General features: G+C 43.9%; 1 protein-coding gene across 1 annotated transcript in view; it reads left to right on the top strand.

Annotated features, from left to right (window-relative positions):
- The window catches only part of PRKD3 (protein kinase D3), an 85925-nt gene that overhangs the window by 2797 nt on the left and 60871 nt on the right, over window positions 1–22257 (top strand). The window contains exon 2 of the mRNA XM_038772158.1: window positions 5313–6225. Coding sequence (XP_038628086.1) covers window positions 5938–6225 — 288 coding nt within the window. The 5' untranslated portion in view covers window positions 5313–5937. The remainder of the gene's footprint in view (window positions 1–5312; window positions 6226–22257) is intronic.

Raw genomic sequence — 22257 nt, 5'->3', positions numbered from 1 at the left:
TGGGCCTCAGTTTCCTCATCTGTAAAACGAGGATTCATTCATTACCCGTTCTCCCTCCTGCTTTGACCGTGAGCCCGGAGTGGGCAGGGACTGTGTCCGATCTGATTGTCCAGTTGCTCCTTGGGGGCAGGGAATGTGTTTATTGTTATAGGGGACTCTCCCAAGCGTTTAATGCAGTGCTTTGCACAAAGAAACACGTCTGAACGTTCCCCTTATAGACTGTAAGCTCCTCTTCTGCAGGGAATGAGTCTAGCAACTCTATATTGTCCTCTCTCGAGCGCCTAATGTAGAGCAATAAATACGATTGAAGGACTGATTAGTACTAGGAGCTCTACATCATAGGCTGTAATGAAATTTTAAAAGTTCAGAACAAAGGTTGGTGTGAGCCCGGACTGGGACAGGGACTGTGTCCGACCCGATTTGGTTGCCTTCATCCCATTCATTCAGCCATTCAATCGTATTTATTGAGCGCTTACTGTGTGCAGGGCACTGTACTAAGCGCTTGGGAAGTACAAGTTGGCAACATATAGAGACGGTCCCTACCCAACAGCGGGCTCCCCGTCTAGCTCCCAGTGCTTAGTACTGGCACTAAGTAAGCTCTTAACAGATCCCCCAGTGATGATGACATCAATCAATCAATCGTATTTATTGAGCGCTTACTATGTGCAGAGCACTGTACTAAGCGCTTGGGAAGTACAAATTGGCAACATATAGAGACAGTCCCTACCCAACAGTGGGCTCACAGTCTAAAAGATGATGATGTGGTAGATGATATGGTAGAAAACGTTACTTGGTTTAGTTATGTTACAGCTGCCCTTACTCGATATTCACCGTAATAGTTCTTTTAAATGCTGCTAGCCATTTGAAAAGTTTCAATCTGGGCTGTTTTTCATCAGCACATTTAGTCTGGCAAAAAGCGTAGAGAAGGAAGTATGGTTTTATTTGTCAGAACCTTCCTTAAAGGCAGACACGGAAAACTTCAGCATAAAATAACTTCTGAATTTTAGAGACAAGGTTATTGTGTCGTTAACCCAATTTTCACCATGGTTTGCACTCTGGCAAAAGTTATGTAATAATAATAATAATAAGGGCATTTATTAAGCGCTTACTATGTGCAAAGCACCGTTCTAAGCGCTGGGGAGGTTACAAAGGTGATCAGGTTGTCCCACTTGGGGCTCACAGTCTTCATCCTCATTTTACAGATGAGGTCACTGAGGCCAGAGAAGTGAAGTGACTTGCCCAAAGTCACACAGCTGACAAGTGGCGGAGCTGGGATTTGAACCCATGACCTGTGACTCCAAAGCCCGGGCTCTTTCCACTGAGCCACGCTGTGTGCCTGATCAAAAGAACATGTATGATCAGTATATTTCTATGTCGTCAACAGCCTTCAAATCAGCTCCTTCAATTTAGACATCATTTTACATTTCTAAATTGCTCATATTAAAGTGTTTTGATTAGTTGTATATGCTAAAGCTAGTGAAAAAAATATAGTCGATAGTAGTGGTATTTGGATGTGCCAATGCTATAAGTTAAAGTCAATCTGGAGATCTCTTAATAATAATAATAATGATAATACTAGTAACTGTGGTATTTGTTAAGCGCTTACTATGTGCCAAGCATTGTTCTAAGCGCTGGGGTAGATGCAAGGTAACGTGGGTTGTCCCACGTGGGGCTCACAGTCTTTATTATCCCCATTTTTCAGATGAGGTAACTGAGGCAAAGAGAAGTGAAGTGACTCGCCCAAAGTCACACAGCTGATAAGCGGCAGAGTCGGGATTAGAACCCACGACCTCTGATTCCCAAGCCCGGGCTCTTGCCAATAAGCCACGCCGCTTCTCGTATTCTTGTTAATCGACTTTCCGGTTGAAATGGAAACTTTTACTTTCATTGAAGCTCGGTAGTTTGTAATTCACATTCCTTTTGCAACTTAAAGAAAACTTTTTAAGGTTTTTTTTTTAATCTTTGCTTTATTATAAAGTATAGAAACCTAAAGTGTTATAAGTGCCCGGTATTAGTCTGAGGAGCTAGAGAATGGTCCTCGGAGTCCGAAGGACCTGTGTTCCAATTCCGGCTCTGCCCCTTGTCAGCTATATGATGTTGGGCAAGTCATTTCACTTCTCTGTTTCTCAAGTATCCCAACCGTAAAATCATCATCATCAATCGTATTTATTGAGCGCTTACTATGTGCAGAGCACTGTACTAAGCGCTTGGGAAGTACAAATTGGCAACATATAGAGACAGTCCCTACCCAACAGTGGGCTCACAGTCTAAAAGGGGGAGACAGAGAACAAAACCAAACATACTAACAAAATCAAATAAATAGAATAGATATGTACAAGTAAAATAAATAGAGTAATAAATATGTACAAACATATATACATATATACAGGTGCTGTGGGGAAGGTAAAATGGTGATTAAGGTTGTGAGCCTTATGTGGGATGTGGACTGTGTATCTGTCCCTGCTCTTAGTACAGTGCCTCGCATATAGTAAGCACTTAAATGCACTTTTTTTTTAAAAAAAGCACTAACTTATTGCATTTTGCTAGATTACAAATATCTGAGAAACCCCAGGGAAACATTGATCTAATTCCATCTTTTTGGCGTAGCAAGTTACCAAATTGCTTTTGGTAAAGCCACTTTCCCAGTCACCAGTGGAGTGGCAGAAGGGTAGAGAAATCGTTTAAACATGATTTGTTGAGCACTTTCTCTGTGCAGTTGTACGTTGGGAACATATAGCAGAAATCAAAAGCCAGAATCCGTTCTTTTGAAGAGCATGCAGTCCAGTGAAAAATGCCAAGTTTGGCACTATTTCTGGGCGCACGGCGACCTAGGCTAAAGTTCACTCATCGTACATGGACCGCTTATTGGGAAGCTTGGGTGTTCTTGAAAGCAGCCGTTGTGGGTCCGTGTACTTTTCTTTGCCCCATTTGACAGTTGGCAAGCTGGTTTACAACTGAAAAGTACCGAGTGACACCTAGCTGTGTGGAGATTATTAGATGGATGGGCCCCTACTTTCAGGCTGAAATTTACGAGGACCAGCGGTAATGAGGCGACTCATTTTAAACCCCGGGATTATCGTAGCCCGGGGAAGGACGCTAAATAAGAATAACAGCGATAGCATTCCTGAACGTTCAAGCGATGAAAAATCAAGCAGCAGACACTTCACATTCTTGCATATTCAATTTTGAAAGGAGTAAAAGTTTGCTACTGTATTTGTGGTTGTATCCATTTTAAAGTATTTACAAAACTTGTACGTGTTTTAAATTTCCCAAAGGCAATGTTCCTTTCTCATGTTATCAAAGGCTTATAGAAGTTGGACCATGTGAAATTGATCCATACGCACCAGCCCATATCATAGTTCTATAAATCCACAAATAATAATAATAATGTTGGTATTTGTTAAACACTTACTATGTGCCAAGCACTGTTCTAAGCGCTGACGGGGTGGGAGATACAGGGTAATCAAGGTTGTCCCACGTGGGGCTCACGGTCTTAATCCCCATTTTACAGATGAGGTCACCGAGGCACCAAGAAGTTAAGTGACTTGCCCAAAGTCACACAGCTAAGTGGCGGAGGCAGATTTAGAACCCATAACCTCTGACCCCCAAGCCCGGGCTCTTGCCACTGAGCCATGCTGCTTCATAAATAGCAACAGAGACCTGTTTACTACCCACACAAAATTAAATGGATGGACACTCCTCATTTTGATAATTGTCATGGCAGCAATTTAATAATTGGCAGACTATTCGCAGCATAAATAGAAGTAATAACATTTTCTTGCTGTATTCTGAAGTGCATGCTAAAATGTCCGTGAAATTTTATCTTCATGCAGTAAACAGGAAAACTCATACAATTCTGAATCAGCTGCATGAAAGGGAGTGATTTCTCTGGTCAATACTTTGCAGGGGTAATTGGGCTGTATTCAGTTGGAGTGGAATGTGATAGGAGAAACTGAGGCAAAGGGAGATGAAGGGAGTTGAAAATAGCATTAAGGTTTCTTGATAATATGTGCATTATCCACGGTGCCATTCATTCGTAGTGCAAATAAGTTTGAACGCAGAAACCAAAACAAGGGAGAAAATAGAGGGAAATGAATGACATTGTTCAAAATAAAAAGGTTTATGTAATTTCATATAAATAAGTACAGTACTTTTAAGTACCCGTGTAAGATTTGGTAATTGTTCACGTTTCTTCCTTCAGTCTGCCCATTATTAAGAGATATTTGGTTGGTGAGAGTTTTAAAGTTAGAGATGACAGAACTATGACTCTAGTGATACATTGATTAGAAATCTACCCCTTGAATACTCAGATGTTTTTAACTGGTTATTTGAATAAATTAAGAACTTTTCACATTTGGTAGATTTCTGGTTTAATTAAGTGTACTTTTGATCCATGCCTTTGTTATCTTAATGCTTTGTTATCCATCCTGGGTGTCTGTCTCCAGGCTCCTTTCCCCACATTTCATTTTAGATTGTGAGTCCCCTGAGGGCAAGGACCGTGTCTCATTCCCATGTTTGTATTCTTTCTCAGCACTTAGCACAGTGCTCTGTACACAGTAAGCGCCTCAGAAGTACAACTACTACTATGACTACTACTACTGTTGGCATATATTGAGTGCCCATTAGGTGCAGTGCGTATTTAGACACTTGTGAAGTGTCAAATAAAGAAGTGACACATCTGCCCACAAATAGCTTACACCCTAACCATAAAGTGTAATGAGAGAATTAGCTTTTATATTTTTTGCAATCGAGTGAAATTTTGATGTGTGTAACAGCTGTGACCTACATTGAGAGGCAACAAAGGCACTATTGAAATGTATCCTATTCTCTTTGAATAGTTATCACTTGATATAACAAACATTGTTATTTAATAAATCCATTACATTAAAGTTTCCCCTATGTTGGTTGACATTTATGGTGTCCACAAGGCAGTAGGTGCTACTTTGGACATAGTTACCCTTCTCACAGGACTGCTTTCTTAAAGAGAAAGGCAAAACATGTATTTAAAACTCTTACCTCCAACAAGCAAATTTAGTATTTTAATTGCTTTTCATTCCAAGCTTCATGTTCACACCACTAATGGAAATCTGCCTCGTTTACCTAGAACGTAACGGCAGTGTTTTTCCCCTGGATTTTCAATGAATAAGGGTTTCTGCTAAATATAAATGACTGCTGATAGTGCAATGGACTAATCACCGATCTCTTCTCGAGGAAGAAAAATATCTTGCTCAAATTAACGATTTTCTGTTGATTTGTAATGTCAAGGGAGAATATAAAATGCTAAAGCTGGTTTTTTATTTTTTCTCTTTCAGGCCACCATCAGATTTTCAGGGTGGACCTATTGATCACCTGTAATATGCGTGAACTTGTATGCGTGAACTTTTTAAAGAAGATCTTCAGTTCATCGGAGAACTTTTTAAGGAAATGAAGCATCAATGATTCTTATTTCTTTATCCCGAGTTACGTCAGCCAACTAAAGGATATATTTAGAAGATTCCCAAATACAGAGTCCAAGTTTTTTTTTTGTTGAAAAATTGTAAACGTCTTAAATTTATGGACATTTACAAAAAGATAGATTCTTGTTTGTTATGCCGTCGGCGGAATTAAAGGGAAGAGAAACGAGAAGGAACATTTAAAAAGAAACAGAATGAGGGAGCCTGGTGAAAGGGCAGTGTAAACGCCGATGAGGATAACTCTGTGATGGTCAAAAAACATTTTTGTTCACGAGACTGACGTTGAGAAGAGAAGACTTGGGTTAATGTAGCTCGCGGCCAAAGAACTTGTAATCATTGACATGTGTAGGAGAAAAAGGAAAATAAGCAACTTTTTATTGATTTTTACAAGGGACGTGAGATCCCCTTTTTATGCCTTTTGTCGTTAAGGTTTTTTTTGTGACATAAAATTGACTGAGATTTCACCAGATTTAAAGTAAGTCAGATGTCAGCAAACAACTCCCCTCCATCCTCACAGAAGTCTCTTTCACCTGCATCTCCTCTGCCTGTGCTTCCAGCCCCTTCTCCATCTTCAAGTCCGCAGACGGGGCTCTCCGCCCGATTATCCAATGGAAGCTTCAGTACCCAGTCTCTCACTAATTCCAGGGGCTCGGTGCACGGGATCTCATTTCTACTGCAGATCGGCCTCACCAGGGAGAGTGTTACCATTGAAACTCAGGAATTATCCCTCTCTACCATCAAGGATCTCGTGTGCTCCATTGTTTATCAGAAGGTACAGTGCAAGATTTCGGTATCGTCGATCTTCATAGTTAAAGTCGTTATTAGTTAATGTTGTTACTCCAGTTTCCTTAAATCAGTTGACTCCTCAAAAAGTTAGGTGAGAGGCAGGGATCAGTTTTGAAGCAATACACGTGCTGATTTCTAAATATTTTAGAAAAAGCCCAAATATTTCTCCCGGGCTGTCAGTCTAAATGGAAGTTTTCCACCTAGACCTGTAATGCAACATTCATCATTTGAAAGAATATACAGTGAGAATCTGAAGTATATTTGGTTTTTTGATTTAGTCTGATTTTCAAAGCGCTTCATGAAAACGGAAGCATTTCCTGTGCATGCTTCAAATTTTGCTTCTGTGTTCCTGTTGGATTGGACTCTTCTGTGGCTATTGTGGCTCTAGGGCTGCAGTTCATGCTCTTCTCAAGAGGAAGGAAAGTCACGGTGTTCAAATCAGATGATTGCTTAAGTAGACTTGGAGTGTTTATAGAGAACCTAGGGAATGGGGTGAGGAGATAATGATACCTGACAAACCAGAAGGAAGTGGATGGGGTTCATTCATTCATTGTCATATTTATTGAGCGCATACTGTGTGCAGAGCACTGTACTTAAGCGCTTGGAAAGTACAATTCGGCAACAGAGACAATCCCTGGGGTTGATAAGGCCATTGGCTCGAAAAGATCAGTTCGGAAGCTCAGAAGTTGTCGCTCCGTAATAAGAATAGTAATAATAATAGTTAAGCACTGAACTAAACGCTGGGAAATTTATTCACTCACCAGTTTCTGCTCTCTTCTGAACTCTTCATTTGTCCTCCTCCTCTTCCACCTGATTGAGGGCATGTTCTCAAAGGAAAACTCAAAACTTATAAAGCTGCGTGTGAATAAAAATACCGATGCTGAGCGTATTTATGAAGTGCTTACTGTGTGCTCAAACCTGGGGTAGGTATAAGGTAATTAGATCAGACACAGCCCTTCTCCCTTATGAGATCCACAGTCCAAGAGGGATGGAGAAGAGGTTTAATCTTCAGTGTACAGATGAGGAAACTGAAGCATAGAAAGGTTAATCGTATTGATTGAGCGGCTTACTATGTGCAGAATATTGTATTATGTGCTTGGGTGAGTATAGTACAACAGAGTTGGCCGAATGTTCCCTGCCCATAAGGAGTTTACAGCCTAGAAATGAGTTTAAATGACTTGCCTAAAGTCACACAGCAGGCAGGTGGTAGAGCCAGGACTAGAATCCTACTCTTGTGCCTTGTGGTCCTGTGGTTTTCTTTTAAACTATGTCACCTCCCCTGACTTTCAAACTTAGCCTGCAAGAAAAAGACAAGAGTAGGAATCATGAGAGGATTCTAGTCCTGGCTTTGCCGCCTGCCTGCTTGGAGATACCTAAGCGTCCCGGAGGTTCATGATTTTATGGTGCTTTCCTATGTCCTTTTTACCAAAAAGTTACATGAGTTTTGGGATGCTGTGCTTCTTTTGCTTATTTTTTTTCAATCTGTCGCATTCTTTTTTAAGCAAATAGGATGGCTTACTTTCTTTTGTAAGGCCTTATGCCTTTTTTTATTTTTCTTAATGGTATTTGGTAAGTGCTAAATGTTGTGGGTAGATACAGGATAATCAGGTTGGACCCAGTCCTTGTCTCACATAGGGCTCCCCGTCTAAATTGGAGGAAGGAGGATTTAATCCCTGTTCTGCAGATGAGGTAACTGAGTCACAGAGAAGTTGTGATTTCCCTAAAGTCACCCATTAAGCTAGATTAATGTTGTTTATTATTGTTACTTATATTTATGGGTCTGTCACTCTTATTTAGCTAAACAGACTCTATTTGCCCTGCCTGTGGTCTTCACCACCTGCCAACTGCCTAGAAACATCGTACTATACTAGGTTTTTGCAGATATGTTTATATTCCTCATAAATCTTATCGGTTTATTTGGTAACGTCTCTTTTTCCTCTTTTATTTGTGAAATCAACTGGCTTTATTCCCTCCTCCATCTAGCCTCAAACTGCAAAATTGAATGCTGTAGACAGTAACAGTTCTGTTATCAGGCCTGTTGGAGGAACAAGAGATGTCATTGGTCAAAAGTTCCCATTATCGAAGAGTCAGGGTTTAGGAGAAAGTTTTCTAGTCAAACTGAGAGTTGGGGAGAGCTGCATAATTAGGCTCTTAGCCCCAGAAAAGATTTCAGTTGCCGACATGGGTGACTAGAGGGATGATAATAATAATAACTGTGGTATTTGTTAGGCGCTTACTGTATGCCAGGCACTGTACAGAGCTCTGGGGTGGATACAAGCAAATCGGGTTGGACACAGTCCCTGTCCCACGAGGGGCTCTCGGTCTCAATCCCCATTTTACAGATGAGGTAACTGAGACCCAGAGAAGTGAAGCGACCTGCCCAAGGTCACTGATTAACCGAAACCCCGGAGGACTTTATGTTAGGCTATTTGGAGGGGGTGCCACCCTGGGCACTGGTTGTCTTAGGCACCGCCAGCTGCTGAGGCTGTTAGAGGGAAGATGAGCTGCTGCTGATCAGATTAGCAGAGCACCTCACTGCTTGCCTACCTCATTGCCCCAGAGGAATTGGCACACTTTGATTTTATCAGCTCCCTTCCAGTTCGCTGTGAGCCCACTGTTGGGCAGGGACTGTCTCTCTATGTTGCCAATTTGTACTTCCCAAGCGCTTAGTACAGTGCTCTGCACACAGTAAGCGCTCAGTAAATACGATTGATGATGATGATAAGAAAGACCCCACCATCCTTTCTTCTCTCCATCCGCCTTGTGGGTGGAGGTTGCCCAGGTGGAATAAAACTGCCGAGAATGTCCTCGTATTGGAGAGTATCAGCATGCCAGTTTCTAAAGAGAGAAGCAGTGGAAAAGAGCCCGGGCTTTGGAGTCAGAGGTCATGGGTTCCAATTCCGGCCCCACCAGTTGTCAGCTGTGTGACTTTGGGCAAGTCACTTCACTTCTCTGGGCCTCAGTTCCCTCATCTGGAAAATGGGGATGAAGACAGCGAGCCCCCCCCCGCCGTGGGACAACCTGATCACCTTGTAACCTCCCCAGCGCTTAGAATCAATCAATCAATCAATCAATCGTATTTATTGAGCGCTTACTGTGTGTAGAGCACTGTACTAAGCGCTTGGGAAGTACAAGTTGGCAACAGATAGAGACAGTCCCTACCCAATTGTGGGCTTAAAGTCTAGAAGGGGGAGACAGAGAACAAAACCAAATATATTAACAAAATAAAATAAATAGGTATGTACAAGTAAGATAAATAAATAGAGTAATAAATATGTACAAACATATATACATATATCCAATATGACAGGCACATTCCCTGCCCAAAATGACCGATGGGAGCTATATACCAAGCATGGTGCCAAGTCCTGGGGTAGATGCAGTACAATCCAACTGGATCATACACAGTCTCCTCTGCTCCCATGGGGGCTTCCAAGCTAGGGGCAGGGAAAGCAGGGATTTAATCCCTGGAATGCTTTTGGAACAGAGCTTTGCACTTAGTAAGCGCGTCATAAAATGCCGTCATTATTATGAAAGCTTTTCTGTTGATCAGGCGCTGTTTTGCTCACATTTTCTAGTAATCCTAAAACATCTTTAGTGGTGCTGTTGGACATTTCTTACAGGGCTGCTGTTCATTCATTGATGGCCTCTGCCTCCCATTAAAGGTTCTTTAGTTCCATCGCTCTTACGAGAGGCCCTACTCCTTCCTAATGCATCATATCTCTTTGGCTGCTTTCCTCTGAAGCTGAGATTGGGAAGCTGCCAAGACCAGAGCGCGCCTATCCACTGGAAATCCCCGGCGCGGATAAAGAGGACCTGTTTTCTCCAGCGAGGCTTGGAGAGGTGCTTCCCGGTTGTGCAGGCGCTGAAGGGAATGTGAAGGGAAAAGGGGCAGACAAGTGAGGTCAAGGATAGAGGACTGGATTGTAAAAGAAGCCTACCTGGATCAATCCCTGTGCAGTGTCCTCAGAAGGCATCATTTTCCTTCAGTGAATTAGATTTTATTCATTCATTCATTCAGATGTGTTTATTGAGCGCTTACTGTGTGCAGAGCACCGTACTAAGTGCTTGGGAGAGTACGATGCAACAATAAACAGACACATTCCCTGCCCGCAAGGGCTTGCTTTTGTAGATAATCTGCTTCAGAAGCAGCGTGGCTCAGTGGAAAAGAGCCCGGGCTTTGGAGTCAGAGGTCATGGGTTCAAATCCCGGCTCCGCCAATTGTCGGTTGTGTGACTTTGAGCGAGTCACTTAACTTGTCTGGGCTTCAGTTACCTCATCTGTAAAATGGGGATTAAAGACTGTGAGCCCCCCGTGGGACAATCTGATCACCTTGTAACCTCCCCAGCGCTTAGAACCGTGTTTTGCACATAGTAAGCGCTTAATAAATGCCATTATTATTATTATTATTTTTATTCTTTCTTCCTCCGCAGAACCCTGTCCTCCCTCTGCTTTCTCCCCTTCTTCTTTCCCCTGCTTCCCTTGTGTACAAGTCTAATATCTTCTAGACTGTGAGCCCACTGTTGGGTAGGGACCGTCTCTGTATGTTGCCAACTTGTGCTTCCCCAGCGCTTAGTACAGTGCTCTGCACACAGTAAGCGCTCAATAAATATGATTGACTGATTGATCAGGTGTTCTTTTTTTAAAAAAGTTCAATGCCGTCTCTGGATTATGAGCTGCGTGTGGGCAGGGAACATTTCTTTTAGCCGGATGGCCCAGTGGAAAGGCCGTGGACCTGGGTTCTGATCCCGGCTCTGCCACTTGCCTTCTCTGTGACCTTGGGCAATCCTCTTAACTTCTCTGTGCTTCAGTTTCCTCCTCTGTACAATGGGGATTAAACACCTGTTGTCCCCTGTAGATTGTGAGCTCCATATGGGACTGAGAGTGTGGATAACCTCATTTTCTCACATCTACCCTAGTGCTCAATTCAGTGGTTGCCACATAGGACAGGCGTAACAAATACCATCATCATTATATTTCCAATATATAATACTATATTCTCTCCCCAGCATCTGATACAGTGCTCGGGACACAGTAAGCGCTCAATAAATACCACTGATTAAATGGGTGCAATCTTAAATTTATTGGAGAATAAACGTATAAACTAGCAAATCACGATATTTCTAGAAGAGAACTTTACTGAATTGCAGTAATTCCCATTTTTGAAATCCTGTAATGAGAAATGTTGTTTCATTACAATTCTGTAACTCCATCCGTAAGGTGGAGGTGGATGAGGTTCTTGGTACTGTCAGCTCTCTTGCCAAAGCAGTTTGGCGGGGTCAGAGATGTTGGAGAGAAAGTTTGAGTGGCCATGACAGGAGGGGTGCCTGTGTCACAAAGCGGTACCCCCTTGGAGAAGCAGCGTGGCTCAGTGGAAAGAGCCCGGGCTTTGGAGGCACAGGTCACGGGTTCAAATCCCGGCTCCACCAATTGTCAGCTGTGTGACTTTGGGCAAGCCGCTTCTCTGGCCCTCAGTTACCTCCGAAAACCTGATCACCTTGTATCCCCCCAGCGCTTAGAACAAATACTATTCTATTTATTCTATTATTATTATTATTATTCTATTTATTCTATACTATACTATTCTATTTATTTTGTTAATGATGTGCATATAGCTTCAGTACTGTTTGTTCTGACGATTTTGACACCTGTCTCCATTTTTGGTTTTGTTGAGTGTCTCCCCCTTCTAGCCTGTGAGACCGTTGTTGGGTAGGGATGGTCTCTATATGGTGTCGACTTGTGCTTCCCAAGCGCTTAGTCCAGTGCTCTGCACACAGTAAGCACTCAATAAATACGATTGAATGAATGAATTCTATTTGTTCTGATGGTTTTGACCCCTTTCTTCTTGTTGTGTTTTGTTATCTGTCTCCCCCTTCTAGCCTGTGAGCCTGTTGTTGGGTAGGGACCGTCTCTATATGTTCATTCATTCATTCAGTCGTATTTATTGAGCGCTTACTGTGTGCAGAGCACTGGACTAAGCACTTGCGAAGAAGAAGTTGGCAACATATAGAGATGGTCCCTACCTGACAACGGGCTCACAGTCTAGAAGTCCAGAAGTCATAGTCTATACGTTGTCGACTTGTCCTTCCCAAGCACTTAGTCCAGTGCTCTGCACACAGGAAGCGCTCAATAATAATAATAATGGCATTTATTAAGCGCTTACTATGTGCAAAGCACTGTTCTATGCACTGGGGAGGTTACAAGGTGATCAGGCTGTCCCCTGGGAGGCTCATAGTCTTAATCCCCATTTTACAGATGAAGGAACTGAGGCACAGAGAAGTTAACTGACTTGCCCAAAGTCACAGCGTGGCTCAGTGGAAAGACCCCGGGCTTTGGAGTCAGAGGTCATGGGTTCAAATCCCAGCTCCGTCAGTTGTCAGCTGTGTGACTTTAGGCAAGTCACTTCACTTCTCTGGGCCTCAGTGACCTCATCTGTAAAATGGGGATGAAGACTGCGAGCCCCCCGTGGGACAACCTGATCACCTTGTAACCTCCCCAGTGCTTAGAACAGTGCTTTGCTCATAGTAAGCGCTTAATAAATTCTATTAATTAATTCACAGGAAGCTGGTGGTGATTTGTCATCTTCGGCTTAGAGCCACTGGAAGTACTAGACAGGAAATTCATCACTTCATGTAACCGGGAGCATTCCAGAGAAGTACTTCGCTTAGTAAATGTAGTTTATTTTCTCGTAGAGGTCGCCGAGCAGCACTGTTACTTTTGCTGTAAGCCTAGTCTTCTATCACTCCCGTAGTCTGTTTAACCAAATCTACAATTTATAGTTAGGCATTTGAAGCAAAAAGTAAGCAGAAGTTGTTCTTTGTAGGCACCGTTCAACATTGCTTCGCGATTGAAACCAGAACCTCACAATACATTTGCCGTCTCACAGCCAAATCCTTCATCACCAAATCCTGCGAGTTTTTCCTCAGTAACGTAATTTTTTTTTAAATTATTTTACCGTTCTTCTCTGGTCTAGGCTCTAGACCTCTCGTCTCTAGATTACTGCCGTTGACTAACTGGGGGTCAGAGGCGACAAGCCGAATGGCAGGGAGAGTTCATTCATTCATTCAGTCGTATTTATTGAGCGCTTACTGTGTGCAGAGCACTGTGCCAGGCGCTTGGGAAGTACAAGTTGGCAATATACAGAGACGGTCCCTACCCAACAGTGGGCTCACAGTCTAGATGGGGGAGATGGACAACAAAACAAAACTGATTAACAAAATAAAATAAATAGAATAAATATGTACAAGTAAAATAAATAGAGTAATAAGTATGTGCAAACATATATACATATATACAGGTGCTGTGGGGAGGGGAAGGAGGTAAGGCGGGGGTGATGAGGAGGGGGAGAGGAAGGAAGGGGTGATGAGCTGCCAAAGCCGCTACAACCCAGCTGTAATAGAAAGGACAAGGCAGGGAAAGCAAAATGGAATGACAACTGGTGTTTCTAGCATATAAAAGACACAGCTGGGGTTTTAGCCCTGCTTGAGTTAATAATAATAATAATAATAATGGCATTTATTAAGTGCTTACTATGTGCAAAGCACTGTTGTAAGCACTGGGGAAGTTACAAGGTGATCAAGTTATCCCACCTGGGGCTCACAGTCTTCATCCTCATTTTACAGATGAGGGAACTGAGGCCCAGAGAAGTGAAGTGGCTTGCCCAAAGCCACACAGCTGACAAGCGGCGGAGCCGGGATTTGAACCCATGACCTCTGACTCCAAAGCCCGGGCTCTTTCCACTGAGCCACGCTGCTTCTCGTCACTTGATTTTTCTGTTCTTTCAAGACTGGTTTGGTTGTGCCTGGACCCTCTAAGACTGTAAGCTCACTGTGGGCAGGGAACATGTCTTCCAACTCTGTTGTAGAAGCATTTAGGGCAGTGCTCTGCACACAGTAAGTGCTTAATAAATACCACTGGTTGATTGATTGGACTTTGCTGTGGCAGTGGACGGATCTGATTGGATTTCGGAGAAGAGGGAGCTAAATGAAGGGCTCTCCACTCACCTGGAAGTTGTTTGGTTTGTTCTGGGGAAGCCCAAATAGTGGCAGAACCCAGGCTGGTTTTGCTATTTCCGATTCCGTGCGGGGAGGCACCTAGGCCAACCTCCTCCACCTCCTGAACCTACCCCTGCCCCTCCTTTCTACCCGCCTTTAATAATAATAAACAATAATAACAATAATAATAATGATGGTGGTATTTATTAAGCGCTTTCTCTGTGCCAAGCACTGGGGGAGGTACAAGATAGACTCCACAGGGGACTCCCATTCTAAGTAGGAGGAAGCACAGGTGTGGGTCGAGGACGACTCGACAGCTTAAGACAAGACACTTCCAAGAGCTTAGTACAGTGCTCTGCGCACACTAAGTGCTCAGTAAATACGATGGAATAATAATAATAATGGTATTTATTAAGCGCTTACTATGGGAAGCAGCGTGGCTAAGTGGAAAAGAACCCGGGCTTTGGAGTCAGTGGTCATGGGTTCAAGTCCCAGCTCTGCCAACTGTCAGCTGTGTGACTTCGGGCAAGCCGCTTCACTTCTCTGTGCCTCAGTTCCCTCATCTGTAAAATGGGGATTGACTGTGAGCCCCCCGTGGGACAGACAACCTGATCACCTTGTATCCCCCAGCGCTTAGAACAGTGCTTTGCACATAGTAAGCGCTTAATAAATGCCATTATTATTATTATTATGTGCGAAGCACTGTTCTAAGTGCTGGGGAGGTTACGAGGTGATCAGGTTGCCCCATAGGGCTCACGGTCTTAATCCCATTTTACAGATGAGGTAACTGAGGCACTGAGAAGTGAAGTGACTTGCCCAAAGTCACACAGCTGACCATTGGCGGAGTCTGGATTTGAACCCATGACCTCTGACTCCAAAGCCCGGGCTCTTTCCACTGAGCCACGCTGCTTCTCTATGTTGAATCCCCATTACGGGTGAGAGAAGTGAGGCCCAGAGTATTTCAGTGACTCGCTCACAGCCTCGCAGCGGGTAAGTGACGGAGCTGAGATTAGAACCCAGATCCTCTGACTCCCAAGCCTGTACTCAGTCAATCTATCAGTCATATTTATTGAGCGCCAGCTGTGTGCAGAGCACTGTACTAAGCTCTTGGAAGTGTCTTGTCTTATGCTGTCGAGTCATCTTTGACCCATAGTGACGCCATGGACACATCTCTCCCAGAATGGCCAACCTCTGCTTGGATGTGAAGCAGCGTGGCTCAGTGGAAAGAGCCCGGGCTTTGGAGTCAGAGGTCATGGGTTCAAATCCCGGCTCCGCCCATTGTCAGCTGTGTGACTTTGGGCAAGTCACTTCACTCTGGGCCTCAGTTACCTCATCTGTAAAATGGGGATTAAGACTGTGAGCCCCCCGTGGGACAATCTGATCACTCTGTAACCTCCCAAGCGCTTAGAACAGTGCTTTGCACATAGTAAGTGCTTAATAAATGCCATTATTATTATTATTATTATTATTATTATTATTGTTATTATGTGTACAATATAGCAAAGTTGGTAGACACATTCCCTGCCCACAGTTAATTTGCAGTCTACTCTTTCTTCCAGGCCACACTGCTTCCCTACTGCAGTTCCCAAAGGGAAATCAACTGTGGGCAATTTTTAGAGGCGGAGAGGATAACTCGAATCCTGGGATCCTTCAGGGGCATTTCGGCATTAAAAAAAACAGTCGTTTCTGGTGTAAAAGAATCAGAGCTCAATTTTCATTTTCACTGGAGTGAATCATTAAATGATCATCAAGTTATACTTGTGGTGCTTGGCTTGGGAGTTTTTCAAAGCAAGCTTTAACTAACATGGGCCTTGCTGTTTCAGAACGTAAAATCCGTAATGTTTGCTCCGATAATATAACTGTAGCTCAGTTGCAAGTATTAAAGAACGTTTTCCTCTCAAATCATTGGACAGCGATTGGTCTTCGATTTTTAAATAATTTGTAGCCATCTGCCAATTAAGAGCACTACTATTGCCTTTACCTCCTGTTCTAACCCCCACTGTTGAATGTCATGACCTTCTATCCCTGAAAATAATTGTTTATATTCTTAAAAGTTGGGGTTAAACCTGCTACCTCAACCTCTCCTGCAGTTCCCTTCTTGACCCTCTCCAATCTATTAGCATCTAGCACAGTGCTTTGCACATAGTAAGCTCAATAAATACCTTTGATTGTTGCATTGGTTTTTGCCCCCTTCACTCCACCGAGACCACTCTCTGCAGGGTCACCATTCACCTCCTTCTCGCTAAATTGAACGGACTTTAGCGTGTCCTGATCATCTTCAGTCTCTCATCTGAACTTCACCACTGGACCATTCCCTTCTCCTGACTCCTTGTTCTTTGAGTGAGTGGCGGTGGGAATTCCGCCTCTCCCTCTAGGCCGTAAGCTTGTTGTGGGCAGGAAACGTGTCCGCTAACTCGGTCGTACGGTACGTTCCCAAGCGCTTATTACAGAGTTCTGCACATAGTGAGCTCTCAATAAACACCACTGATTGATTGAAAACTCTAACCTTGGATTTCCTGACACCGTTTTGTTTTAGTTCTTCTCTCTCTAACCCTCCTTCTCCTGTCTCCTTTCCTAGCTATCCCTCAGCCTCGCATCCATTAATTGTGGGCGTTCCTCAAAACTCTGTATTGAGTCCCCTTCACTTCTCCCTTTATGGTCCCTCATTTGGGAGTATCGTCTAGTTCCATGGCTTTAACCACCATCCCTACCAAATCTACCTTGGCCAGCTCGCCTTCTCTTAATCTCATATTTCCTCCTGGGGAGCGTCTTTATGTGGGTGTTCCACCAGTAATAAGTAGGCACGTTGATACTCACCCCCGCCCCGCAGCACTTATGTATGTATCCTTATACCCTACTCTTTCCCTTATCGGCATTTTATTTTCTATCTCCACCAGTAGCCCGAAAGCTCCTTCAATCAGTGGTATCTGAGGGCTTCCCTTGGGCAGAGCAGTGTATTAAGTGCTTGGGATTGTACAGTGCAACAGAGTTGGTAGACACTTTCCCTTCTCATAAGGAGCTTATGGTTTAGAGGGAGAGGCAGGCGTGAAAATAAATGACGGGTATATATGTAAGGGCTCGGGGGCAGAGGGTGGGCTGAATGTCAAGTGCTTAAAGGTTATAGAGCCAAGTGTCTAGGCAATACTGAAGGGAGAGGGAGTAGAGGAAAAGGCTTTAGTCGCGGAAGGCCTCTTAGAGGAGATGGGATTTTTTAAAAAAATAAGATGCTGAAGTTGAGTGGGGTGATGGTAGGTCTAATATGAAGGCAGGTTAGGGGTGGTGGGAGGCGGTTCCAAGCTAGAGGAAGGATGTGGGCGAGGGGTCGGCAGCGAGATACACGAGATTGAAGCACACCGAGCAAACTGGCGTTAGAGAAGCAAAGTAGAATGGTTGGAGTGGGAAATCTGTGAGGTAAGATAAGGGGGCGAGCCGATTAAGCGCTTTAAAGCGGATTGATGGCGAGGACTTCCTGTTTGACGCAGGTTGGATGAGCAACCCCAGGAGGTTCTCAAGGAGTAGGGAAACGTGGACCGAATGGTTTTGTAGGAAAATGATCCAGGCAGCAGAGTGAAGTACGGAGCGGAAGGGTCTGATGTAGTAGCAAGGTGTGGGAGATAAGTGCTGGAATCAGTGTGGTTGTAGCATGCATGCATTCATTCATTCAGTCGTATTGATTGAGCGCTGACTGTGTGCAGAGCACTGTACTAAGCGCTTGGGAAGTACAGTTCGGCAACAAATAGCGACGAGCCCACTATTGGGTAGGAACTGTCTCTATATGTTGCCAACTTGTACTTCCCTAGCGCTTAGTACAGTGCTCTGCACACAGTAAGCGCTCAATAAACGCGATTGATGATGATGATCCCTACCCAGTAGCAGGCTCGCAGACCAGTACCAGGGGGGCAGTTTGGAAAGAGCGGATTTTAGTGGTGTTTTGAAGGTTGAACCGACAAGATTTGGTGACAGATTGACTATGTGGGTTGAATGAGAGAGATGAGTTAAGGGTAATGCCAAAGTTATGGGCTTGTGTCACAGGGAGGATCAATCGTTCAGTTGAATTTATTGAGCGCTTACCGTGTACAGAGCACTTTCTGAAATCACATCTCCGCCACATGTCTGCTGCGTGACCTTGGGCAAGTCACTTAACTTATGGTTGTACATATTTATTACTCTATTTATTTATTTATTTATTTATTTTACTTGTACATTTCTATCCTATTTATTTTATTTTGTTGGTATGTTTGGTTCTGTTCTCTGTCTCCCCCTTTTAGACTGTGAGCCCACTGTTGGGTAGGGACTGTCTCTATGTGTTGCCAATTTGTACTTCCCAAGCGCTTAGTACAGTGCTCTGCACATAGTAAGCGCTCAATAAATACGATTGATTGATTGATTGATTAACTTCTCTGAGCCTCAGTTACCTCATCTGTAAAATGGGGACTAAGACTGTGAGCCCCACATGGGACAACCTGATCACCTTGTATTCCGCCAGCACTTAGGACAGTGATTTGCACATAGTAAGCGCTTAACAAATGCCATCATTATTATTATTATTTCCAGTAGACTTTCCCTGATTAATTTCTAATCATCCCACTAGCTATTCACCCAACTGCCTCTTTGGCACTAAGTACAGTACGTGCACTTAAGTACACTCAGCCCCCACCTGTAGCCCATTTGTGTACATCTCCTCCCCTCCCCACGGCACTTGTATATATTTATACAGATTTATTACTCTATTTTACTTGTACATATTTACTATTCTATTTATTGTTAATGATGTGCGTATAGCTTTAATTCTATGTGTTCTGACGATTTTGACACCTGTCTACATGTTTTGTTGTCTGTCTCGCCCATCTGACTGTGAACCCGTTGTGGGGTAGGGACCGTCTCTCTGTGTAACCAACTTGTACTTCCCAAGTGCTTAGTACAGTGCTCTTCACACAGTTATCGCTCAATAAATACAATTGAATGAATCTCAGTTTATTGTGTACGAAGCACTGGGCTAGATACAAGATAATCTGGTCAGAGACAACAGACACAGTAAATACTCGTCTGTTTCTCCCCCTTTTAGACTGTGAGCCCACTGTTGGGTAGGTACTGTCTCTATATGTTGCCAACTTGTACTTCCCAAGCGCTTAGTACAGTGCTCTGCACACAGTAAGCGCTCAATAAATATGATTGATGATGATGATGATGATGATGATGATGATGTTTCCCTTGCTGGATGGCAGGCATCTTGAGGGCAGAGATCATGCCTATTAATTCTGTCGTACTCTTCCAGGTGTTCAGTATAGTGCTCTGCACATAGTAGTGTCGAGAAATAGTTTGGAACAATTGCTTGCACTTCATAAAGTTTCCAAGTGTCAGAATGTTCCTACCTGATAAATCATTATGTTTAAATGAAGGAAAAAGGAAATCGACGAAGAAAATATCATTTAAAGCTGTATGTCTTATGACCTTAGCTAGAAATGAAACATTTTGTCCAATTTGCTGGAAAGCACACCGTTTCCCACGTAGAAGATTCAAAACACTCATTTCTGGTTTCGTCTGTTCACGGGACTTTAATCCACTCCGCCGGAGTTGCTCAAACAGTACCCTTCGCGACTGTTCTGTGGCCGAATGCAGTGGATCGCAGTCATGGGCTGAGTGTAATTTTCAGTTTTTTGCCAAAGTAGGGCTAAAACCCCAGCTGTGTCTTTTGTATTCTAGAAACACCAGTTGTCATTCCGTTTTGCTTTCCCTGCCTTGTCTTTTCTACTACAGCTGGGTTGTAGTGGCTTTGGCAGCACTTATCCAACCCCACCCCCGTGTGTCCCGGGGCCCGGCCAAAACAACCAGCTTCAGCAGCCATTACCACCCTGGAAACTTGAACTGGAAGAGGGAATTCTTTCCTTTCCGCAGGAGATTCAAGCCAGTGCTCATGGCTGAAGCAGCAGGTTCTAGGGAGAAGAGTTCGAGACAAATAACATCAGGCCTTCATTCTGTGAACCTGGTACAAACAGACCAGTAATTAAAGAAGGAGTGGGGATGGGGGGAATAAAAATAATACAGATGGTATTTGTTTCTTTTAGACTGTGAGCCCACTGTTGGGTAGGGACTGTCTCTATATGTTGCCATCTTGTACTTCCCAAGCGCTTAGTACAGTGCTCTGCACACAGTAAGCGCTCAATAAATACGATTGATTAAGCGCTTACTATGGCAAGCACTGTTCTAAGTGCTGGGTAATTGACAACAGTTAATAATAATAATAATAATGATGATGACATTTGTTAAGCGCTTACTATGTGCAAAGCACTGTTCTAAGCGCTGGGGAGGATACAAGGTGATCGGGTTGTCCCTTCGGGGGGCTCACAAGTCTTCATCCCCATTTGACAGATGAGGTAACTGAGGCCCGGAGAAGTGAAGTGACTTGCCCAAAGTCACACAGCTGACAAGTGGCTGAGCCGGGCTGTGAACCCATCACCTCTGACTCCCAACCCTGAGCTCTTTCCACCGAGCGACGCTGCTTCTCAAGCTCGTTGTGGGCAGGGGGTATGCCTGTTGACTGTTTTAGGTAGGGAATGTGCCCGTTTATTGTTATATCGTACTCTCCCAAGTGCTTAGTACAGTGCTCTGCACACAGTAAGTGCTCAATAAATATGGCTGAATGAGATTAGGAGCAGTAGAGAAAATAACTGTCCATTTATATGATTATATTCATTCAGTCGTATTAATTGAGCACTTACTGTGTGCAGAGCACTGTAGTAAGCGCGTGGGAACTACAAATCGGCAACAGAGACGGTCCCTAATAATAATAATAATGGCATTTATTAAGCGCTTACTATGTGCAAAGCACTGTTCCAAGCGCTGGGGAGGTTACAGGGTGATCGGGGGGCTCACAGTCTTAGTCCCCATTTTACAGGTGAGGGAACTGAGGCCCGGAGAAGTGAAGTGACTTGCCCAAAGTCACACAGCTGACCATTGGCAGAGCCGGGATTTGAATCCATGACCTCTGATTCCAAAGCCCGGGCTCTTTTCCACTGAGCCACGCTGCTTCTCCTACCCAACAACGGGCTCACAGCCTAGACGGTTATATGTAGTACTTAAAACTCATAGGCTCTATGACTAGGAGATAAAGCAGTGTGGCCTACTAGATAGAGCATGGGTCTGGGATTCAGAAGGACTCTGCTTCACTTGTCTGCTCTGTGACCTTGGGCAAGCCACTTAACCTCTCTGCGCCTCAGTTTCCTCATCTGTAAAATGGGGGTTGAGACTGTGAGCCCCAAGTGCGACATGGACTCTGTCCAGGGTGATTAGCTTGTATCGACCCCAGCGCTTAGTACAGTGCCTGGCACATAGTACGCGCTTAACAAATACCATCATTATTAGTATTATAAAATAACAAAATAGCCTGGAGATGCTGCTGGGCTCTAGCTGTGCCCCGCCACCCGTGTTATGCCTTCACTCTTTTGGGGAAGCTACAGGGTGGGGTACTGTCATTCATTCATTCATTCAATTGTATTTATTGAGCGCTTACTGTGTGCAGAGCACTGTACTAAGCGCTTGGGAAGTTGGCAACATATAGAGACGGTCCCTACCCAACAGCGGGCTCACAGTCTAGAAGCCAATGGCTTGACACCACGGGAAGTAGGATCACCGTGGCTAAGAGTTGAGGGCCGAAGAAGACCCAGAATGGAAACATGGAAGAGTGGGAAAAAGGCCTAGAGCTCACCTCCTCCAGGAGGCCTTCCCAGACTGAGCCTCCTCCTTCCTCTCCCCCTCCCCTCCATCCCCTCCGCCTTACCTCCTTCCCCTCCCCACAGCACCCGTATATATGTATATGTTTGTATGAATTTGTTGCTCTATTTGTTTTACTTGTACATATCTATTCTATCTATTTATTTGATTTTTGTTGATATGTTTTGTTTTGTTGTCTTGTCTCCCCTTTCTAGACTGTGGGCCCGCTGCTGGGTAGGGACCGTCTCTAGGTGTTGCCAATTTGTACTTCCCAAGTGCTTAGTACAGTGCTCTGCACACAGTAAGCGCTCAAT

Source organism: Tachyglossus aculeatus, chromosome X1 (assembly GCF_015852505.1).
Source record: "Tachyglossus aculeatus isolate mTacAcu1 chromosome X1, mTacAcu1.pri, whole genome shotgun sequence".
NCBI classification, from domain to species: Eukaryota; Metazoa; Chordata; class Mammalia; order Monotremata; family Tachyglossidae; genus Tachyglossus; species Tachyglossus aculeatus.
Note: the sequence above shows the minus strand (reverse complement) of the source record. Positions and strands in the feature narration are given on the sequence as shown.